Here is a 16,915-nt window from a genome sequence, read left to right on the forward strand (position 1 = left end):
GACTTCACCCCCTGGGGGTCAGAGCATGTTCTCTTCTCAGCCAGTGACCTGGCATCCAGGACCTAGCCCCCAGCCACCAGAATTACAAAGTGCTATTATCGGCAATGACTTATACATACAGATTGATTTAGTCACTTAACCAATGATACACCATGGTATAACCTCTGTTTTTTTTAAGCTAGTTTTAGAAGACAGCCAGTAACGTTAAAAGAAAAGGCATTTTTGTAATGTCTTCCAGTTTGAGCATTTTATTGTTCAAAATGTGTCAAACAAATGCGGATAGTATAGTCTGGTATAAAACAAAAAGAATAAATTGATAAAGAGAACTAAACATCCAGATATACAACATTAATACTTTGCTACAACATGTTGCCAAGTCTGAATAGTTTCACTCAGCTCAGCAGGCTAAAGAAAAGCATCTGGCAGATATTTTGCCACTCCTGCTGAAGCTGAATAAGCCTTTGAGGCTGTGGAATGGGTATCTATGTGTGAATCGCTGCCAGAATTACTTCACTTCACTTACTATAATGACTTCAGGGATCCAAGGTGGGTTCAGTCAGTCACAATGGTTGTGCCAGGTTGAAATGTATTATTAATGTCAGTGTAGCATGTTATACTATTAAAATTGTAGCAGTTCAGTCGGAAATAGGTTTAATAAAAGTTTACAGGAGTCACATTTACCAGATGGTGTAAGGTGCAAAACTCAAACATGAGGTTAAAAAGGTGGTTTGTTGAGTATTTAACCTTTGAGAACTGCAAGTGAGTAGATCAAACGCTCCAAATTTGTGTAATACACCGTAACGACCCAAACACTACAGTCCATTTACTCAATCTAGATGCGCCTTGCTGCACAACAACATTGCAACACACGTAATTCCAAGTTACTACAATGACTCTAAGGTTGAAACTACAGGACTATGTGGATAAACTGAATCCAGCATGTCGGTAACTCGTACATCGCTGTGCCTCGTAGCCCTAATGTTCCCCTCAGGGTCTTTTGGGAAGGGATTGTGTTTGTTTGTCTTATCTTTTTCCGTGCAACACAATTTCGAGGGAGTGCAGGCGGTGATGATCTCCTAACTGCAGCGCTATTATGAAATCATATCATGTCATCAATAACGTGTCGGTCTTGCCAGGGTTGCTGCCATTCGTGCCTTCAGATGGAATCAACAGATGCAGATAATGTTCATAGCGTGCATTATTCAGCTGTTTATTTATATTTTCAACCTCATTTTGGTGCAGTGGATTGACAGGGAGGGTCAAAAACAATAAAACCGGCTACAGACTGAATAAGCAGCGCTTCTGGGTACAAAATTCAAGAAAATGCAGAATCAGATTATGTTGCATATAATGCAATGGCAGTTTATGTGGATATCATTAGGGCTTTACGTCTGTGCTGTATAATGCAGTCATATCCTTAGGTAAAAAAGGTGGTTTATAGGCCCATACAATTTCATGCTAACTGACTTCAAAATCAGAATCGCCCAAGGTACATTCAGACTTCAGTAATACTGCTATATAATGATACTGACACTAAGAATTGAAGAATTGGCTCGTTTTGGATTTATGAGTGTGGATTTGAATCAAATTGGCCATAGCCTACAGGATGCTGAATTGGAATGACAGGACGAGAGATTGACTAAATTGTGGTTGAAAGAAATTCAGCATAGTCACACAATAGGAATTTTGCTTTTTCTATGCTTTTTTTGTGATGCTAGTATTATACAGAGGCTGTTGTTATATCACTGTGCTGATCTATTGTTAATTCCCCAATGCAGGATAAATGATGAAACAGACTATTTATCTTCGTGTACAGGTGCACTCCATTTTGTTTGTTGCTTACTGATGAAACAGATTTTCATTTTGGAGTGTGATGGCGTGCCGTGTTTGTCTTAAAATACACTGCTATGACTTCAGTTTGTTCTCAGTGGTCAGTCTTGACAGCATCCTGAGCTTCTCATGGTTCAGTGATGGCAGAAGAATTCCTGGCAGGAAGTCTGTCCTTCTCATTCCTCGCTGTCTCATAGTGCCACTCCTTTTCTCTGTATATCTCTCCATCATGTCACACATTTGAGGTGTGAGGTTTTGGTTCCAGAGTGTGCTCTACAGAGAAAAAATGCAGTTTTGGAGGTTTTTGCACGGCTAGCTTGAGTTAGTAGTGTGTGTCTGGTGAATACTAATACAGGCAGGCATCTCAGCAGTCTCTGGCTAACGACCACTGAATGTGTCATGTGGCTGTTGGCAGGAGGTTCCGGAATCATCTGGCACTGGTTAGCCGAGCGTTATCATAGCTGAGTTGCTTTGGAAACAATGCTGAGTTCTTTTATTAGAATAAGCAGATAAAGTTTAATCTCACTGAAAACCTGTCCAGGTCTGTACAAGTTCATGCTGTGAATTTTGAAGCACTAATATTAGTGATAAACAACTATACTGGTACTAGTACTGCACTAATACTAGTGCTAGAATAATATACTGACACTAGCGCTGTACTAATATTGGTGCTAGGCAATTATGCTGATACTAGTACTGCACTAGTTCTAGTGCTAGAATAATATACTGACACTAGCACTGTACTAATATTGGTGCTAGGCAATTATGCTGATACTAGTACTGCACTAGTTCTAGTGCTAGAATAATATACTGACACTAGCACTGTACTAGTAGTAATGCTAGACAACTATACTGGTACTAGTACTGTGCTTTATTAGAATAATAAACCAATACTAATGATGTAAGACTATACTTACAGTATTCTACCACTGTGCTAATATTAATGCTAGACAATAACCTACTAATGCTAGTGCTAGGATAGTAAACTAAAATTAATACTTGTGCTGAATCATTATAGTTATACTTGTACTATATTAATTCTTATTAAGGCAATAATAGTTATAAATAAATGCTGCGCAACTATATTTGTACCATGCTGATATTAGTTTTAAACCACTATAATAATGCTTGTATTGTCGTACTAATATTGGTGCACTATACTAAAACAAGTACTGTACTAATACTATTGCTAGATCACTATATTGATCACTTCTACTATGCTAATACTAGTAGGGCAATAGTACAAGTGGTGTACTGCTATCGTACTTGTATTGTACTAATACAAGTGCTGGATCACTGCACTAATACTTCAACTATTAGCACTGTACTCATTAGTGCTAGACAACTATACTGATACCAGTATTAGTTATTAGTTACTAATTCTAGTGCTAGTTTAATATAGGTACGAAGACTAGTTCTGTACTAGTACTTCTACTATAGTAATGCTAGTAGAGTCATAATGTGTGTGCTATACTAGTATACTAGCACTGTACTAATAGTAGTGTGTTAAAGTGAGCTATTTCTAATACTGCACTAATGCTAGGGCTAGAATAAAATACTGATACTAGTACTGTACTGTAGACTAGTGCTATATCTCTATACTGATATTTCTACTATAATATAATGCTAGCAATGTAATAATACTTGTGTTATACTACTATACTTGTATCAGTCCTATAACATTATAAGAAATTAGTACTCTACTGGTAGTAATCTTTTACTACTGTACTGGTACCAAAACAGTACCAATACTAATAGTAGTCCACTACCCTCATATTAGCAATTTTTTAACTAACTAAATAAATAAATAAACGGTCACATTTTGCATCAGATATTTTAAATATATATTTCAAAATCATTCTGCATTCTGCAATATGTAATTTCCTTTATTTAATAATTTATATTTTTATGATCAAATACAGAGCTGTTCTTGATAGGCTTTGTGTGATTCAACCTTAAAATTATTTCACATTTTCATCTTTATAATATTGTCGTAATTAGCAGTAGGACTGCCTGTGAGATCTAGGCTACTACTCACAATAATCTGGAAAAATAAATCTGAAATAAACAATTTTACCCACTTCATGTGTATTTAAATTCACAAACAGGACATTAAATTGAAATAAAACTAAATGTCTTCTACATCAATGTCATTCACAGTCCGATGAGAGCATGCGGGCTCAGTAATTAGCGTGAGCTGGAAAAGATATCCCTCTCCAGAGTTTTACCACCTACTGCAGGATGGCCGGGCTCAGTGACAGGACCAGCTGTCTCTCTCTCCACTGGCAATGGAAATGTGTCCCTCTCAGAGAGAAACAGCCTGTCTGTTATCAAAGTTTTGCCCTCCATCAGATTCAGACTTTTAATTTAGCAGTGCTAGATTACAGTCACTGCACAGTATATCTTGACATAAATGTGAAGAAACAGGGCAAACATATCTGTAATTCTGTGTAAAGTGCCTTAATGACAACATTGTATGTTTATCTATATTAGACTATAAACATACTGCATACTATACATACTATATATATGCAAGGTTTACTTCTGTCTTGAAGAGGTGTTGACAAGTTTTAATCTTACTATAATATGACAGTAGAACCTACCTTGTGATCCAATTACATAGTTGTCCTGTGGGTAAAAGGTTTAGCTTCATCGACGTTCGCCAGATGAGGCTCGGGTATTGCAGTCGCTGGCCTCACAAGCCCATTTTTCTTTTCACTCAAAAGGGTAAAGACGGACACATCAGCCTTTCCCCAATTCCACAGTCCCTCTACCCCAGGGAATGACGCTCCATTTCAATGGCACACTTCTCTGTCCCAAATTAATTACAACAAAATGTACTTTGGTGGATATTGTGTGGCATCTACTATCAGCCCAGAACTGCAGCTTGAGGCTCATTTGTTTGCAGGCCTCTGCAGGGTATCATTGCAGCACACGCAAGATGAAAGAGTCAAGGATTCTGTTTGAAGCAACGGACTGCACTGCATTCAGATGTGATTTGGGCGCTAAGGACGGCCTATGAGAAATTAAACAGGGAATGTTGCATGTAGGACTTCCTGTAAGTGGGCAATCAAAGTAACCCTGTGTAATTCCTTAAGTTGGCGCATTTTACAAGAATAATAACACAGTAACTAATGGCTGCACTTACTGCAATTCGACAGCATCGGCTTTTGTGATCTACTCAACAAAATGGAAGAGTTTTGCAGATATACTTATGGGATCCCAAAAGCCTTTAGACCTCTCTACACAAACAACTGCAGCATTGATGTTTGTGGGTCTGGTGCTTTGAGTGTTCAGGGTCTTTGTAGTTGAAGCATGTGTGTGTGTGTGCGAACGTGTACGTTGGGGACGGGATGGGCGACTTATTTTAAGCCACGCTGCATTCCTGGTTCACAAACTGCGAAATAAGGAACAAAGTGAACTAACTAGAAATATAGTCATTTGCATGGTCCTGAAATCCCAAGCCAATAAAATACAGAGTAAGCCATTCTTACCTGCAAAATAGAGCAGGATCTCAATTTGAAGAAGTCGGCAAGAGATATTTTAAGCCGTATTCACTGTTGTTTGTAATGGTGGTGCTGTTTTTAAAAGCTTTGGGATTTAGATACTCCACTTGGTGCCAATTACTATTACAGCGCCTGGATGCATAAATTCGGTACAAAATAACTATAATAACTCCAAACATGGACACAACATAAAGCTCATTGCATGTCAAACGTTTTCCTACATAAATATTATTAAATGGGTTGCAGTATACAGTTTTGTAAAATGGCTTAAGTTAGAACTTTGTTTTTCATGGCCGTTTCCTACTCTCTGTCCCTGACACTTGCTGTGCGTCTACACCGGAAGCTGCAGTGCTTGAGGCGGTTTCTTCTGGAAATGTCAAAGCTTAAAGTTTGAGGCTGTACTTCAGCAACAGAACAGTGGGTAAAAAACTTTGTATCTTACTATTTTTTTAACAAAAATCCATGTGGTATTAAAAAAGAGTACCTGGACTTGGCCTCAGACTGCAATTTTGAATGAACTTGGACTCGGACATACTCGGACTCGGACATTTTGGATTTTTCAGAGTACAGTTGGTACTCAAACTCAGTCGGTTAAAAACTAGGACTCGACAAGTTAAACATGGGCCCAACACTACCAAAATCCTTTTATTCCTGAAAAGAATGAAGTGCTTAAGTATCTGAGTATCTCATTTCTGGAGTAAAAATTGTGTAATTAATATCTTTAAGACCTCTGTTATAATTGGCTAGCTTCCAAATACAGGACTTTTCTGTTTTTACGGATAGAAAGTATTAACATAGTCTACTTTTACATTAGAAAAGTAAAGAAAATGCAATTTGCTGTTGTGCCAAAAAAGATTTTATAATTTGTACCTTCCATGAGCAGTTTATCCTCAGTTTTGCTGAAGTGTCAATGAACTGTGACTAATCATGTTTCCTAATTGAAAAATAAATCCATAATTAATACCAGGATATACTGTGAAAATTGTATCAGCTTGCTGTAAACAAATGCTGTGAGCTAGTAAACAATGTTTTAGAGGGAAATATAGTTTTCTCCTCGTGCAGGAGGATCTGAGCGTGTTTGTGCAGGGCTCAGCAGTGGTATTAGGATATGGTGTGTGGAGTTTGCTCAGTTTATGTGGTTTTGGTTTCTAGCAGTGGGAATCTTTGATGTTTGAGAGTGAACGGTTGTTTGAGGTTTTGTAGGCTAGTCAGGCCGGAGGCTTTTCGTGATCCAGTTGTCACATAATGCAAGAACGTGCTTCTGCAGTTAGAAGTATCCAGTATATAACTACATAACCAGTATATTATCCTTACTTTAAAAAGAATGAAATAAAGAAACCTGAGCTTTGTAAATATGCTTTAATGAAAAGAGAAGCATAAAGTATTCTGGCCTTTATTTTTGAGTAGCTTGCATAAAATGTTTCTGCTATCGGACAAATAGTTGTTCTAAGAAACCACAACACTTCAGTGACAACCCGAAACTCTGTACGCAGCAAAATTGAGTCTGTTCTATAGGTGCTATTGTTTAGCCAATCAGAGAACTTTGAGGCGTCAGTCATTTGGAGCGTTCGGGTTTTGCTGATATTGGATTTTTTTGTAAAAGAGGCTAAGTTGTGTGGAAGTTAGCAAAACAGTTAACTTATCTTAAAGCGCATTGCTTACTTGACAAAATACATACAGTAGCATTGTTGTAGCCTATTGTACTGCAGCCTTTAATTAGGCGAAGATTCATACCTTTCTTGTTGACCTAATTGTTAAGCTTTTCCCCTGCGGCACCGTTCGATATCCACATCCACAATGGACTCCTTATTACGAGAGAATCTTTTAGTCATTCTGTTGGTGAGACAAAGGATTATTCTTTAGGATGCTGTTAAACAATGGCGGTTTTCTCCAAATTTACTTGCGGATCTGTTCGCTGGTTTCCCGAGACATTTTGAACAGACAATTTAAACCACCTGATTAAACAGAAATAATCTACTCCATGACAGTACACTCACATGTGATGAATTATGCCATTTGAGTGCGCTTGGTAGGATTAACTCCCTGTAAGAGAGTTAGTGCGACAGCGTTAACATTAACAAAGGCGGGAAAATAAATTCTTTAGGTCCTCCGGAGCGCCGACTGAATGCCTGCTCTAAGCATTCTTTAGCTAAATTATTTTCACTGTAGTGATTATTGACATTATGATGTTTCGCTCTCCTCTACTTCACCCCAGGGAATGCCATGCGCCATTGTCCACGCCGTTAAAACGTGTCGAGGAATTGAAACCGTGCCGCTATTCTTTCAGTCGACAATCAGCAGCAGGCGTGGAAGAATGGGCACTTGTAATGAAATCAGTGATTTGCTGCACCTCCATGCAGCGGGTCAGAGTGATTAAAATCCGCTGCCGCTAAGAACCAGGCAAATGAACTTCGCATCAACGGCACTCACAGCATATTAATTTGATTTCCCCAGCTTGACTCATTCGGGGTCCTTGTGTCACATATTAGAACATTAGAGATGCCAGCATGTGGCTTGGTAGTTACATTCATTGTTTTAATCCGAGATTTGTTGACGTACATTTGTCAGAGACCTGAGTCATGAGGCACAGCTGCGGTACATGACGGTCAAGGCTGTTCTCTTCCCCCAGCCTTTAGAAGCCGAAGCGTTTCTCTGTGATTTATCTAGTCCTTCTAATTAAGGGTCAAGGGTTGAGCTGGCTTGGGAATGCAGAGCCCTGCAATTAAAGTTCAGGCGTATACAGGTAATCCCTGGCTTTTGGTGAGGTCTGTTTTTCGGCATCAGGCCAGTTGGTGGATTCCTTGTGTGAAGTCTATTGAAGTAGGTGGTTTATGGTATAATTACTTCAGGTGATAGTTCAGTGTTAATGGCACAGTCAACAACGTGCAATGTGATGAAAACAAACACTATCAGGGCAATCAATGCCATTGTGTTGCCAGAAGCGGAAAATGGGCATTTAAGAAAGTGCTTTCCTGTAGCATTGCCTTGCTCAAGGGCAGGGCTGCCCAAACTCGGTCCTGGAGGGCCTGTGTCCTGCAGTACACCTGCCGGGAAGTTTCTTGTAAGAGTAAGAGCTTGATTGGCTGATTCAGGTGTGTTTAATTGTGGTTGGAGCTAAACTCTTCAGGACACTGACCCTCCAGGACAGAGTTTGGGCACCCCTACTCAAGGGTTTCAGATCAGTCGTGGTATTAAGGCTGGAAAAGAGCACACTTCCCCCCACCTACAATCCCTAATGGTACCGAGACTTGAATCCGCAACCTTTGGGTTACAAGTCGGACTCTGTAACGCAGGGGTGGGGAACCTTGATCCTGGAGGGCCGGTGTCCCTGCAGAGTTTAGCTCCAACCCTGGAAAAAAAATACCAGCCTGTGTCCTGAAGACCTTGATTAGCTTGTTCAGGTGTGTTTGATTGGGGTTGGAGCTAAACTCTGCAGGGACATCGGCCCTCGAGGATCAACGTTCCCCACCCCTGCTCTAACCGCTAAGCCATGACTTGGGATTGGGATTGGGAAGCCAAATTGGGATTGTCTATTCAACCTCATGTCATTCTAATCAGTGTAAATTATTCTGCTGAACATAAAACAAAAGTTCTGAAGAATGTTCATGCTACCCTTTTCCATACAGTGAAAGTATATCTCATGTCAAGCTGTAAGTTCCAAAAAGGACAAAGAAGCTCCATAAAAGTCGTCAATATGAATTTGATTTGCACTTTCAATTTCGTTCCCATTCAGTGTTGGTTTGTGTACAATTTACCAGTAATTTATGGCTCAAATTCTGGTGTGGTCCTCACATAAAGCTTCAGAAAACTTGAAATATTGTGCACAAGTTGACATTTAGTTTTATGGTGGGCTTTTTTTTTTTCTTTTGCCTTATGGGAACTTTCTGTCCTTTTGTTGAATGGAAAAGAGTAACGTGACCATTTGTCAAAACTTCTCCTTTCATGTTCAACGGAAGAAAGCCAGAATCTACAATCTCTATCCAGTTACAATTTCACCTTTCCAATGGTGCTACTTCTATAAGTTCTCAACCACCATAAAAGTTAATGTCACCAGTTCTGCTTGTGTTGGGTGGAAAATAGAGGTGGAGAAAATGTCACTGCAAATGTCATCCACCATGTCACGCGTCCAACGCTGTAGCCTCGGTCCGTGGTGATTCTCCATTTCACTCAGGTAGAGGCACTCCACCGCCGATCAATGGCGGGTCAGTCCATTGTCAAATACCTCGTCTGTTTCTTTTTATGAGTGCTGTCAACACACCTGACCTTTCGAGTGGATGCAAAAAATGACCCCCAGCAGTCATAAGGCAGATCTATTATCCTGAAACTCATCTGTCTTTGGCCGAGGCAGAGGACTCCAGGGTCATGACCGCATTAAGCACTGGCAGGTGGAAAAAACGCTTCAGGTTGTTTTGAACGCCAAATGTTGACTTATGAGGATGTGTGTTTGGATGTGTGACAACCCTGGAGAGATGTTTACTAGCTTGCAAGAAAGCTATAGATAAAAATGATAGCAATACTAAATTAAAAAAGAAAAGAAAATTATGCTGCCTGGCTTCTGGTGGCTTGGTCCAGATATTTATTTGAAGAAGCTCCTCTCAATATGGTTCTTCAAACACAGATACCGCAGCACCTTTATTTATGGACTGAGTACTTTCAGAGGGGTTTGATCATAATTCAGAAAGGAGAATTACACTGGAAGATAAGCACAAAGTGTGAGGAGCAAGATGGTATGAAGCTATTTAGGTGCCATAATATGACTCAAGTGCCTTCGAAACAAAATGGATTTTGTAAATGCAAGCCTGCTTTGGCATAAATTGAGTAAACAGAATGTGCAATCTTGGTCCTGTCTTTTTTCTCGTTTGGGAGGGACAGTTGAAGCAAAATGTATCAGTTAAACATGCCTCCAAGTTTCTCAGTCCCAAAATTATCTGATCGTCACACTGGCAATCCGGCTTTAGGCACCAATTTTTACCGTGACACCAGTAATCACTTCAGAACGAGAAGGCCACAAGATGCCACAAGATTCTTCGGGCTCTGTTTGTGTGGCTGAATAAAAGACACCTTCACCTGACGGATAGCCCGACAGGACACCTTATTCTTACACCTCCTGACTTGACACAAGACAGGCCCCTGGATTCTGTGGACACAGTATCCGCCACCTTCAGATCAGTCACCCTGATAGACAAGATAATGGAGTCCGATAATGGGGCGCCATCCCTAAGCCGAACAATGTTCATCACGGCCCTTCCTGTCATCCACACAGACACATAAATACACAGCTGACAGCTTACAAGGGCTAAGGCTACGATCCAGGGTCTTGATATTATTTGTGTGTCTGTGAGAGAGTGTGAAAGACAAGACAAGAGGAACGAGGAAGGGTGTTGCTTTTGAAAGCTCTAGGCGTCACCTCAAGCCGATCTCTGATAGCCCCTGTTTTGGGGCTACGAGATCTGTTCCTTCAGGCTCCTCAAGGTGCGAAGAGTCAAAGCTTGCTGCGGGTGGAAGAAACCATCTTTGAATTGGAACGGTTTGAATGACGAGTCCTTACCTTGACTTGAGTTGAGCTGAAAGAGGCAACCTGTAATTGCTTCAGCTGGTGATGGCAGTGCAAAAATGTCTTCCATAAAACAAACAAATACACAGTTGTTAAAATAAATATTAGTTTTCTGACTGACTTATACTTTTTTAACTATGAAACTTTATTATTAACTGAATGAAAACACTGGGGAAACTGAAGGTTGTGCATAGTATCATTATTGTACCTTTAGGAAAAATACAATTAAGTTGTTTGGTAAGTTTGTGTGTCGGTTTGATGAAATGAGGTAGTTTCTCAGCATGGCTGACAGAAAGTAATACTTTCTCCGCATATTCTGACTAATGCATTTCCACAACTTTTACATTTTTAATTTTCCATTACTTCCACGGCTTCTAATTCATAAGAACCGAGATTGTAAAAACTGCCAACTGGTCTTGTATTAAATATACATTCTCTGAAAACAAGTCTTAATATTTGATGTAGTCTTCTCAAGTAAAATGAAATTGTTTTGAGGATGTTTCAGTATTTTAAACAGATAGTTCACCCAAAATAAAAATCACCCCTTGATTTACTCACCCTCAAGCCATTGGTGTATATGACTTTCTTCTTTCAGACAAATATAATCAGAGTTATATTAAAAAATGTCCTGGCTCTTCTTAGCTTTATAATGGCACTAAATGGCTGTTGAGATTTTGAAGTCCAATAAAGTGCATCTGTCCATCATAAAAAGTACTCCACATGTCTCCGGGGGGTTTAATAAAGTTAGCTTCCGCTTACTGTTATATGCTATATGTTATATGTTATATGTTCACGAGAGAGTGGCGTTCCAGCAGATGACATAGGATGTAGGTGTAGCGTAAGCTCCAGTGAGAATATGCTAGTTCTGTGAGAACCAAATTTTGTTTACAGCAAAGGAAAATAAGTCTTAATTTGGTTTATTAGGATATTGAAATCCTCCGACATTTTTCTTCACAAATCTTCGTTTTGTACTTCTAATTCATGATCAGTTTTTTGTTGTGATCTCTCATCTGTGCTTTCACATTTGTCACCACAGTTGCCTACGTCATCTGCCGGAACACCACGTGCACGTACGACAGTTAGCGGAAGTGGATATTTTACAAAAACGCATCAGTTCGCTTCAGAAGGCCCTTATAAACCCCCTAATCACATTAGCATCCATTCCTCCTCTCCTCCCTCTTCCTCCCCATAATTCTTTGTCCATTCCCTGCTGCATTTTGTTTCTTCTTTGCAATAACATAATTAAAGTTTAATATTCAGTGCATAAATATGCTTTGTTCTGCTTTTTCTTTCCAAAACTTTCAGAGATTTCCAAAAGTTGCATTTGCTCTGCTTGAGCCAATGTAGTTGCGTGCTTGCAAAAGAGTTTTAGGACAACACACCATTCAATACAGTAGAGAGCTTTCAATGCAGTAACAAGAGCTTCAATTTTCATTGCAACGTGATCGTTACTTGTATTTATTCACCTATTTCTTTCAAAAGCACAGTACTCCCACCCCCATGCTTCTGTCCCTTATATATTTTCCTACCAAATGATTTAATGGAAAAGCTTAGCTCACCATTAAATCAAGCGAGATCAAAAGGCTAATTGAAAAAAAACAGCGTTTGGCTAAAGTTTGCTCGCTGTTGAGCAGGAAGCCCTCTTCAGAGAAAGGAATTAACTTTGAGAAGAATTCATCTGGCCTGACTTGGCCAAAGATCAAGTAATCCCAGACCTGTGTCAAATGGAGAAAAAGCATGAAGATAATTGCAAAGAAAACCCTGAGCGCAAGTTAAGTCAAACTCATTTTGAAGTTTAAAAAGGATATGTTGGAATTTCTTAGACGCCTACTGGAGTGTCGACCTTTGTGATGGTGTTTGTGTGTACTAGGAGCTCACTTTTTGTATGATTTAACCAAATAGTTGCCTTTTTAATACAGTTTCATGGTCTGCAATCATTATTCATGGCCAGTTTATTTTCTCAATTCACCCATCAGTTGCAGTCCCATCGACTTCTCCTTATGAAGTCATCCGTATTGGCATGTTGATGTGTTTTTCCCCCCAGATATGTGCTTGAAAAGAGCGTATCATTTTCTTTTAGTTCTCTAGCCTTTTGAGGGTCATTTCAAGGTTGCTTTATTGAGTAAACAGAGAAAAATGTCACATGAAGCCTGGGCACAGTGTGCTTTTGCATGCCTTGATAGCATAACTGTGAATAGCTCAGAATTTGAGTGCAAGACTTCTAACGCAGAAGATGTGACAAAGCATCTGTCAGAAAATAGAAAACATGCCTGGGCTTTGGCGGATAATGCAGGATATTGTTAGCTTGCTAGTGAGGACTGCTGCAGATTAGCTTATCTGAAATTGTGTGAAGGCATTTACATATTCAGGTCCCCCTTAATGCTGAAATTTGACTCAAAGCAAATGGTTATTGAACACGCTGGAAAATAGCCTGAACGCTGTTGGCCGTCATTGATGATTGTCTGGGGTCCGGTGCCTCAGCCAAGGACATTTTCATAACTTCATAACAAGCTTTGTTCTAGGAGATAGTTCATCATCTTTCAAGAGGTTGAATCATCAGATTTCAGAGTTGAAGAAGACCATTTTATGCTAAACGGTGTTAAGCGACCGTTTTACTGTTTGTGTATATTCTCAGCGTGACCTCTTCTGAGGTGAACGACTTAAACGCAGCACTCGCTGTTTCATTATATAACTAAAAAAAAAAACAATGAGTATATTATGCAGCTTGTCCAAGATGATAAATGTGGCGCTGCAGTTTGCACCGACAGCTGGTGGGTGATGTGAAAGTCTATTTCTGGTTGTTTTTTGATATGTGCCAAACACCAAATTTGTATTATGCATATGCCAAATTGCAACAGATAGGTCTTTTTGATTTACCATATAGTCGTTCCCTGGGTGACTTTGCAAAAAAATACATCTAGATACTGTATTTTAATAGTATTCAATCTAAAGTCAGTGCAGCCATGTTTTCATTTGATACAAGCATCATTGCAAAAACCCGCAGTAGGCCTGCATTCATATTATGATTGCGTCAAAGAGACAGGCGGCAGATACAATTGCCTATGAGAGTTTGAGTAATTGACATTCAATACTGAATCACGGCAGGGAACACTCCATCACTTTCCATTATAAGAGCTGACGGAAATAAAAATTGGGCCAACTCAGTTTAGCAACCGCAACGACAGTGAATCTAACCGCCTTCTTTTTGTCTGGTTTCAGATTCCGCAGATCAGCTACGCCTCCACCGCTCCAGAGCTGAGCGATGACCGCCGGTACGATTTCTTCTCTCGTGTCGTACCTCCCGACTCCTTCCAGGCGCAGGCCATGGTGGACATAGTGAAACTGATGGGGTGGAACTATGTGTCTACGGTGGCCTCGGAGGGAAGCTACGGCGAGAAAGGAGTGGAGGCCTTCATGCAGCTTTCCAGAGAAGCGGGTGAGTCAGACAAAACAATAAACAAGAAGCCTTTGAAGATAAAGTCAGGGAAAAACTCAAAGCAGCCTCTGCATAAGTAAACAAAAATGTTGTTAAGACTTATTTTGGTTGTCCTAATAACAACCTGTCAGTTTCGTCAGTGTTTACAGGTTATATTTTCAAAACGAGCCTTATTCACCTAAAAATGTTTGGATTGCTTTACTCATTCATCTCTCCAATACAACGCTGATTGCCTGAGACATCTTCAAAAACATTAATCCGCAGTGTTTCCCGCAACAAAAAGTTCACCTCTCAAATAAATGAATATGTAAGCAACACAATTGTCTGTTAATGGTGGGGATGTTGTGTCTCTGAGACGCTTGTCTTGCAAAACAAAGTGTGATGTGCCCCAAGGAAAGAAGATTAATTCCAAGCGTCTCCCTCATTAGTGAGTGAAGCCAATTACTGGAACTTGACTTGTACCTTTTAGGGCACAAATTAGACGGTAAGGTGTAACCTGACATGATGAGTAATTGGGGCTGCTTAATGGGGCCTATGGTATGTCAACGAAATAACCTCATGATTGTTTCATGCTCCTTAAGAATAGTGTGAGAAGGCCTGTAGGGTTGGTCGATTTGTAAACAAAATGTTGTCTAGCGCTTTTTAATGAATCGGTTGGTCTGGTTCACATAATCAGCCTGCGCTCATGGCTGTTTGGCAGGATCTGGAATAAACTGAATTAAAATGGCACAAGCAGTTTTTCAACTAAAAAAATCGGCGTACCGAGATTTGTTTTATGATGAGCTTGGTTACCCTAAAGATTTATCAAATGGAAAACATTGAAGCGGCTCTTTGAAACATATTACCAAATGATGTAGACACCGATTTGTACAAAACTGAAAACTGGCTATATTTTCGTATGCAATATATAATGTACAAATTTCTAATTTTGTTATGAATGATTCATCAGCTTGATTTCTCAGTTATTCGAAAATAGTCTTTCAAGGACTCCATTGTTATTCGATGGGGAAAAAAATTCCACCATAGATTTTTTTAGTGCTGAGCAATGATTAATTGCAATTAATCACATCCAAAATAATATATAATATTATATAATGTATGTGTGTGTACTGTGTATATTTTATATGTATATTAAAGAAATTGTTTATATATATTAAATAATATATATTAAAACATTTATATTGGATGTGATTAATTGCGATTAATCATTTCCCAGCATGAGTTTTTATATATTTAATATCCTCTTTTTACTGAAATTGCATTAAAGAAGGAAAATAGATGCCTTTTTTTTTTTTTTTTAACTTTAAGAGAGCACAACACATTCTCATCACAATTTGTAACTCTTTTATGGTTTGGCAAATGTTTTGGTGAATGGTTTATTCATGCATTTTTGTATAATATACTTATGCCTCACTGATGGTTAGGTGTGGGGTTCTTCATGGGACCTTCATGCTTACCTTTTTCTAAAAATCTAAATCCTTTAGAGAAAAAAAAAATAAAAAAAATAAATAAAAAGTATATATATATATAAACCCTGGCCACATACTAATTTGTTCCTTTGTTTTAATTTAATTAAAACAAGTTTACGATATCATACTATATGGCCACAATTTACTACAACAAGGGAGCAAATTCGTAATAATCTGTCAGAATTTACCCCATGATTTACTTACCCTCAAGCATCCAATGTATATATGACTTTCTTACTTCAGACAAATATAATCAGCGTTATATTAAAAAAAAAAAAAAATTCCCTGTCTCTTTCTAGCTTTATAATGGCAGTGAATGGGTGTTCAGATTTTGAAGCCCAAAAAAAGTGCATCCATCCATCATAAAAAGTACTCCACACTGCTTCAGGGGTTAATAAAGGCCTTCTGAAACAAATTAATGCGTTTGAGTAATTAATAATATCAATATTTAAAGCTTTATAAACCGTAATCTCTAGCTTCCGTTTCCATAGCACATAGGCATAGCGTAAGCTTCCGTGAAAATATGCTAGTCTTCTGGCTAATACAAAAATCCTCCAACATTTTTCATTACAAATTCTCATTTTGTACTTCTTATTTGTGTGTTTGCTCTTTCCACTGTGCTTCTGCGTTCATCACTTCACACCAGAGCTAAGGCTACGCCTAAGTCGTTTGTCGAAAGATTGATATAGATATATAATTTCCCTCCCCCGCATGTCAAGTACAATTCACGTTGTGGAAATTCATATGAAATCGACACCCCATATACATTTATTTTCCTGTGAAATTGAGTTGGAGGAGAGATTAAGCACGTTGTGATGTTTTGGCTAAGTGTATTGTGTAATTATTTAAAAAAACACAGGATTTTGACTGTGAAGTGCCTCGAATGCTAGAGGGAAAGTCTTCTTATGATATGTGTTAAGGCTTTCCAAGGAGACTTTGGCGCAGAGGTCAGTATGTTGGGAAAAACAACAGTGCCCAGAGCTGTTTGGCAGGGTGTTCCGCTGTGGTTACTTTACGGCCACACATTCAGGCGGATAATGAATGTTCTTTTACTGTACTTCTACTGATAGGGACATTGAGCCTCATTCATGAAACACAACAGAAGAAACAGTGTCATAAA

General features: G+C 39.0%; 1 protein-coding gene across 2 annotated transcripts in view; it reads left to right on the forward strand.

The window, feature by feature from the left end:
* Window positions 1-16,915, forward strand: part of LOC127153510 (metabotropic glutamate receptor 7) — a 252,815-nt gene that overhangs the window by 42,891 nt on the left and 193,009 nt on the right. For both annotated transcript variants that reach the window (XM_051094594.1, XM_051094593.1), the window contains exon 2: window positions 14,110-14,326. In XM_051094594.1, coding sequence (XP_050950551.1) covers window positions 14,110-14,326 — 217 coding nt within the window. The remainder of the gene's footprint in view (window positions 1-14,109; window positions 14,327-16,915) is intronic.

The sequence above is a fragment of the Labeo rohita genome, chromosome 22, assembly GCF_022985175.1.
Source record: "Labeo rohita strain BAU-BD-2019 chromosome 22, IGBB_LRoh.1.0, whole genome shotgun sequence".
In the NCBI taxonomy this organism is placed as follows: Eukaryota; Metazoa; Chordata; class Actinopteri; order Cypriniformes; family Cyprinidae; genus Labeo; species Labeo rohita.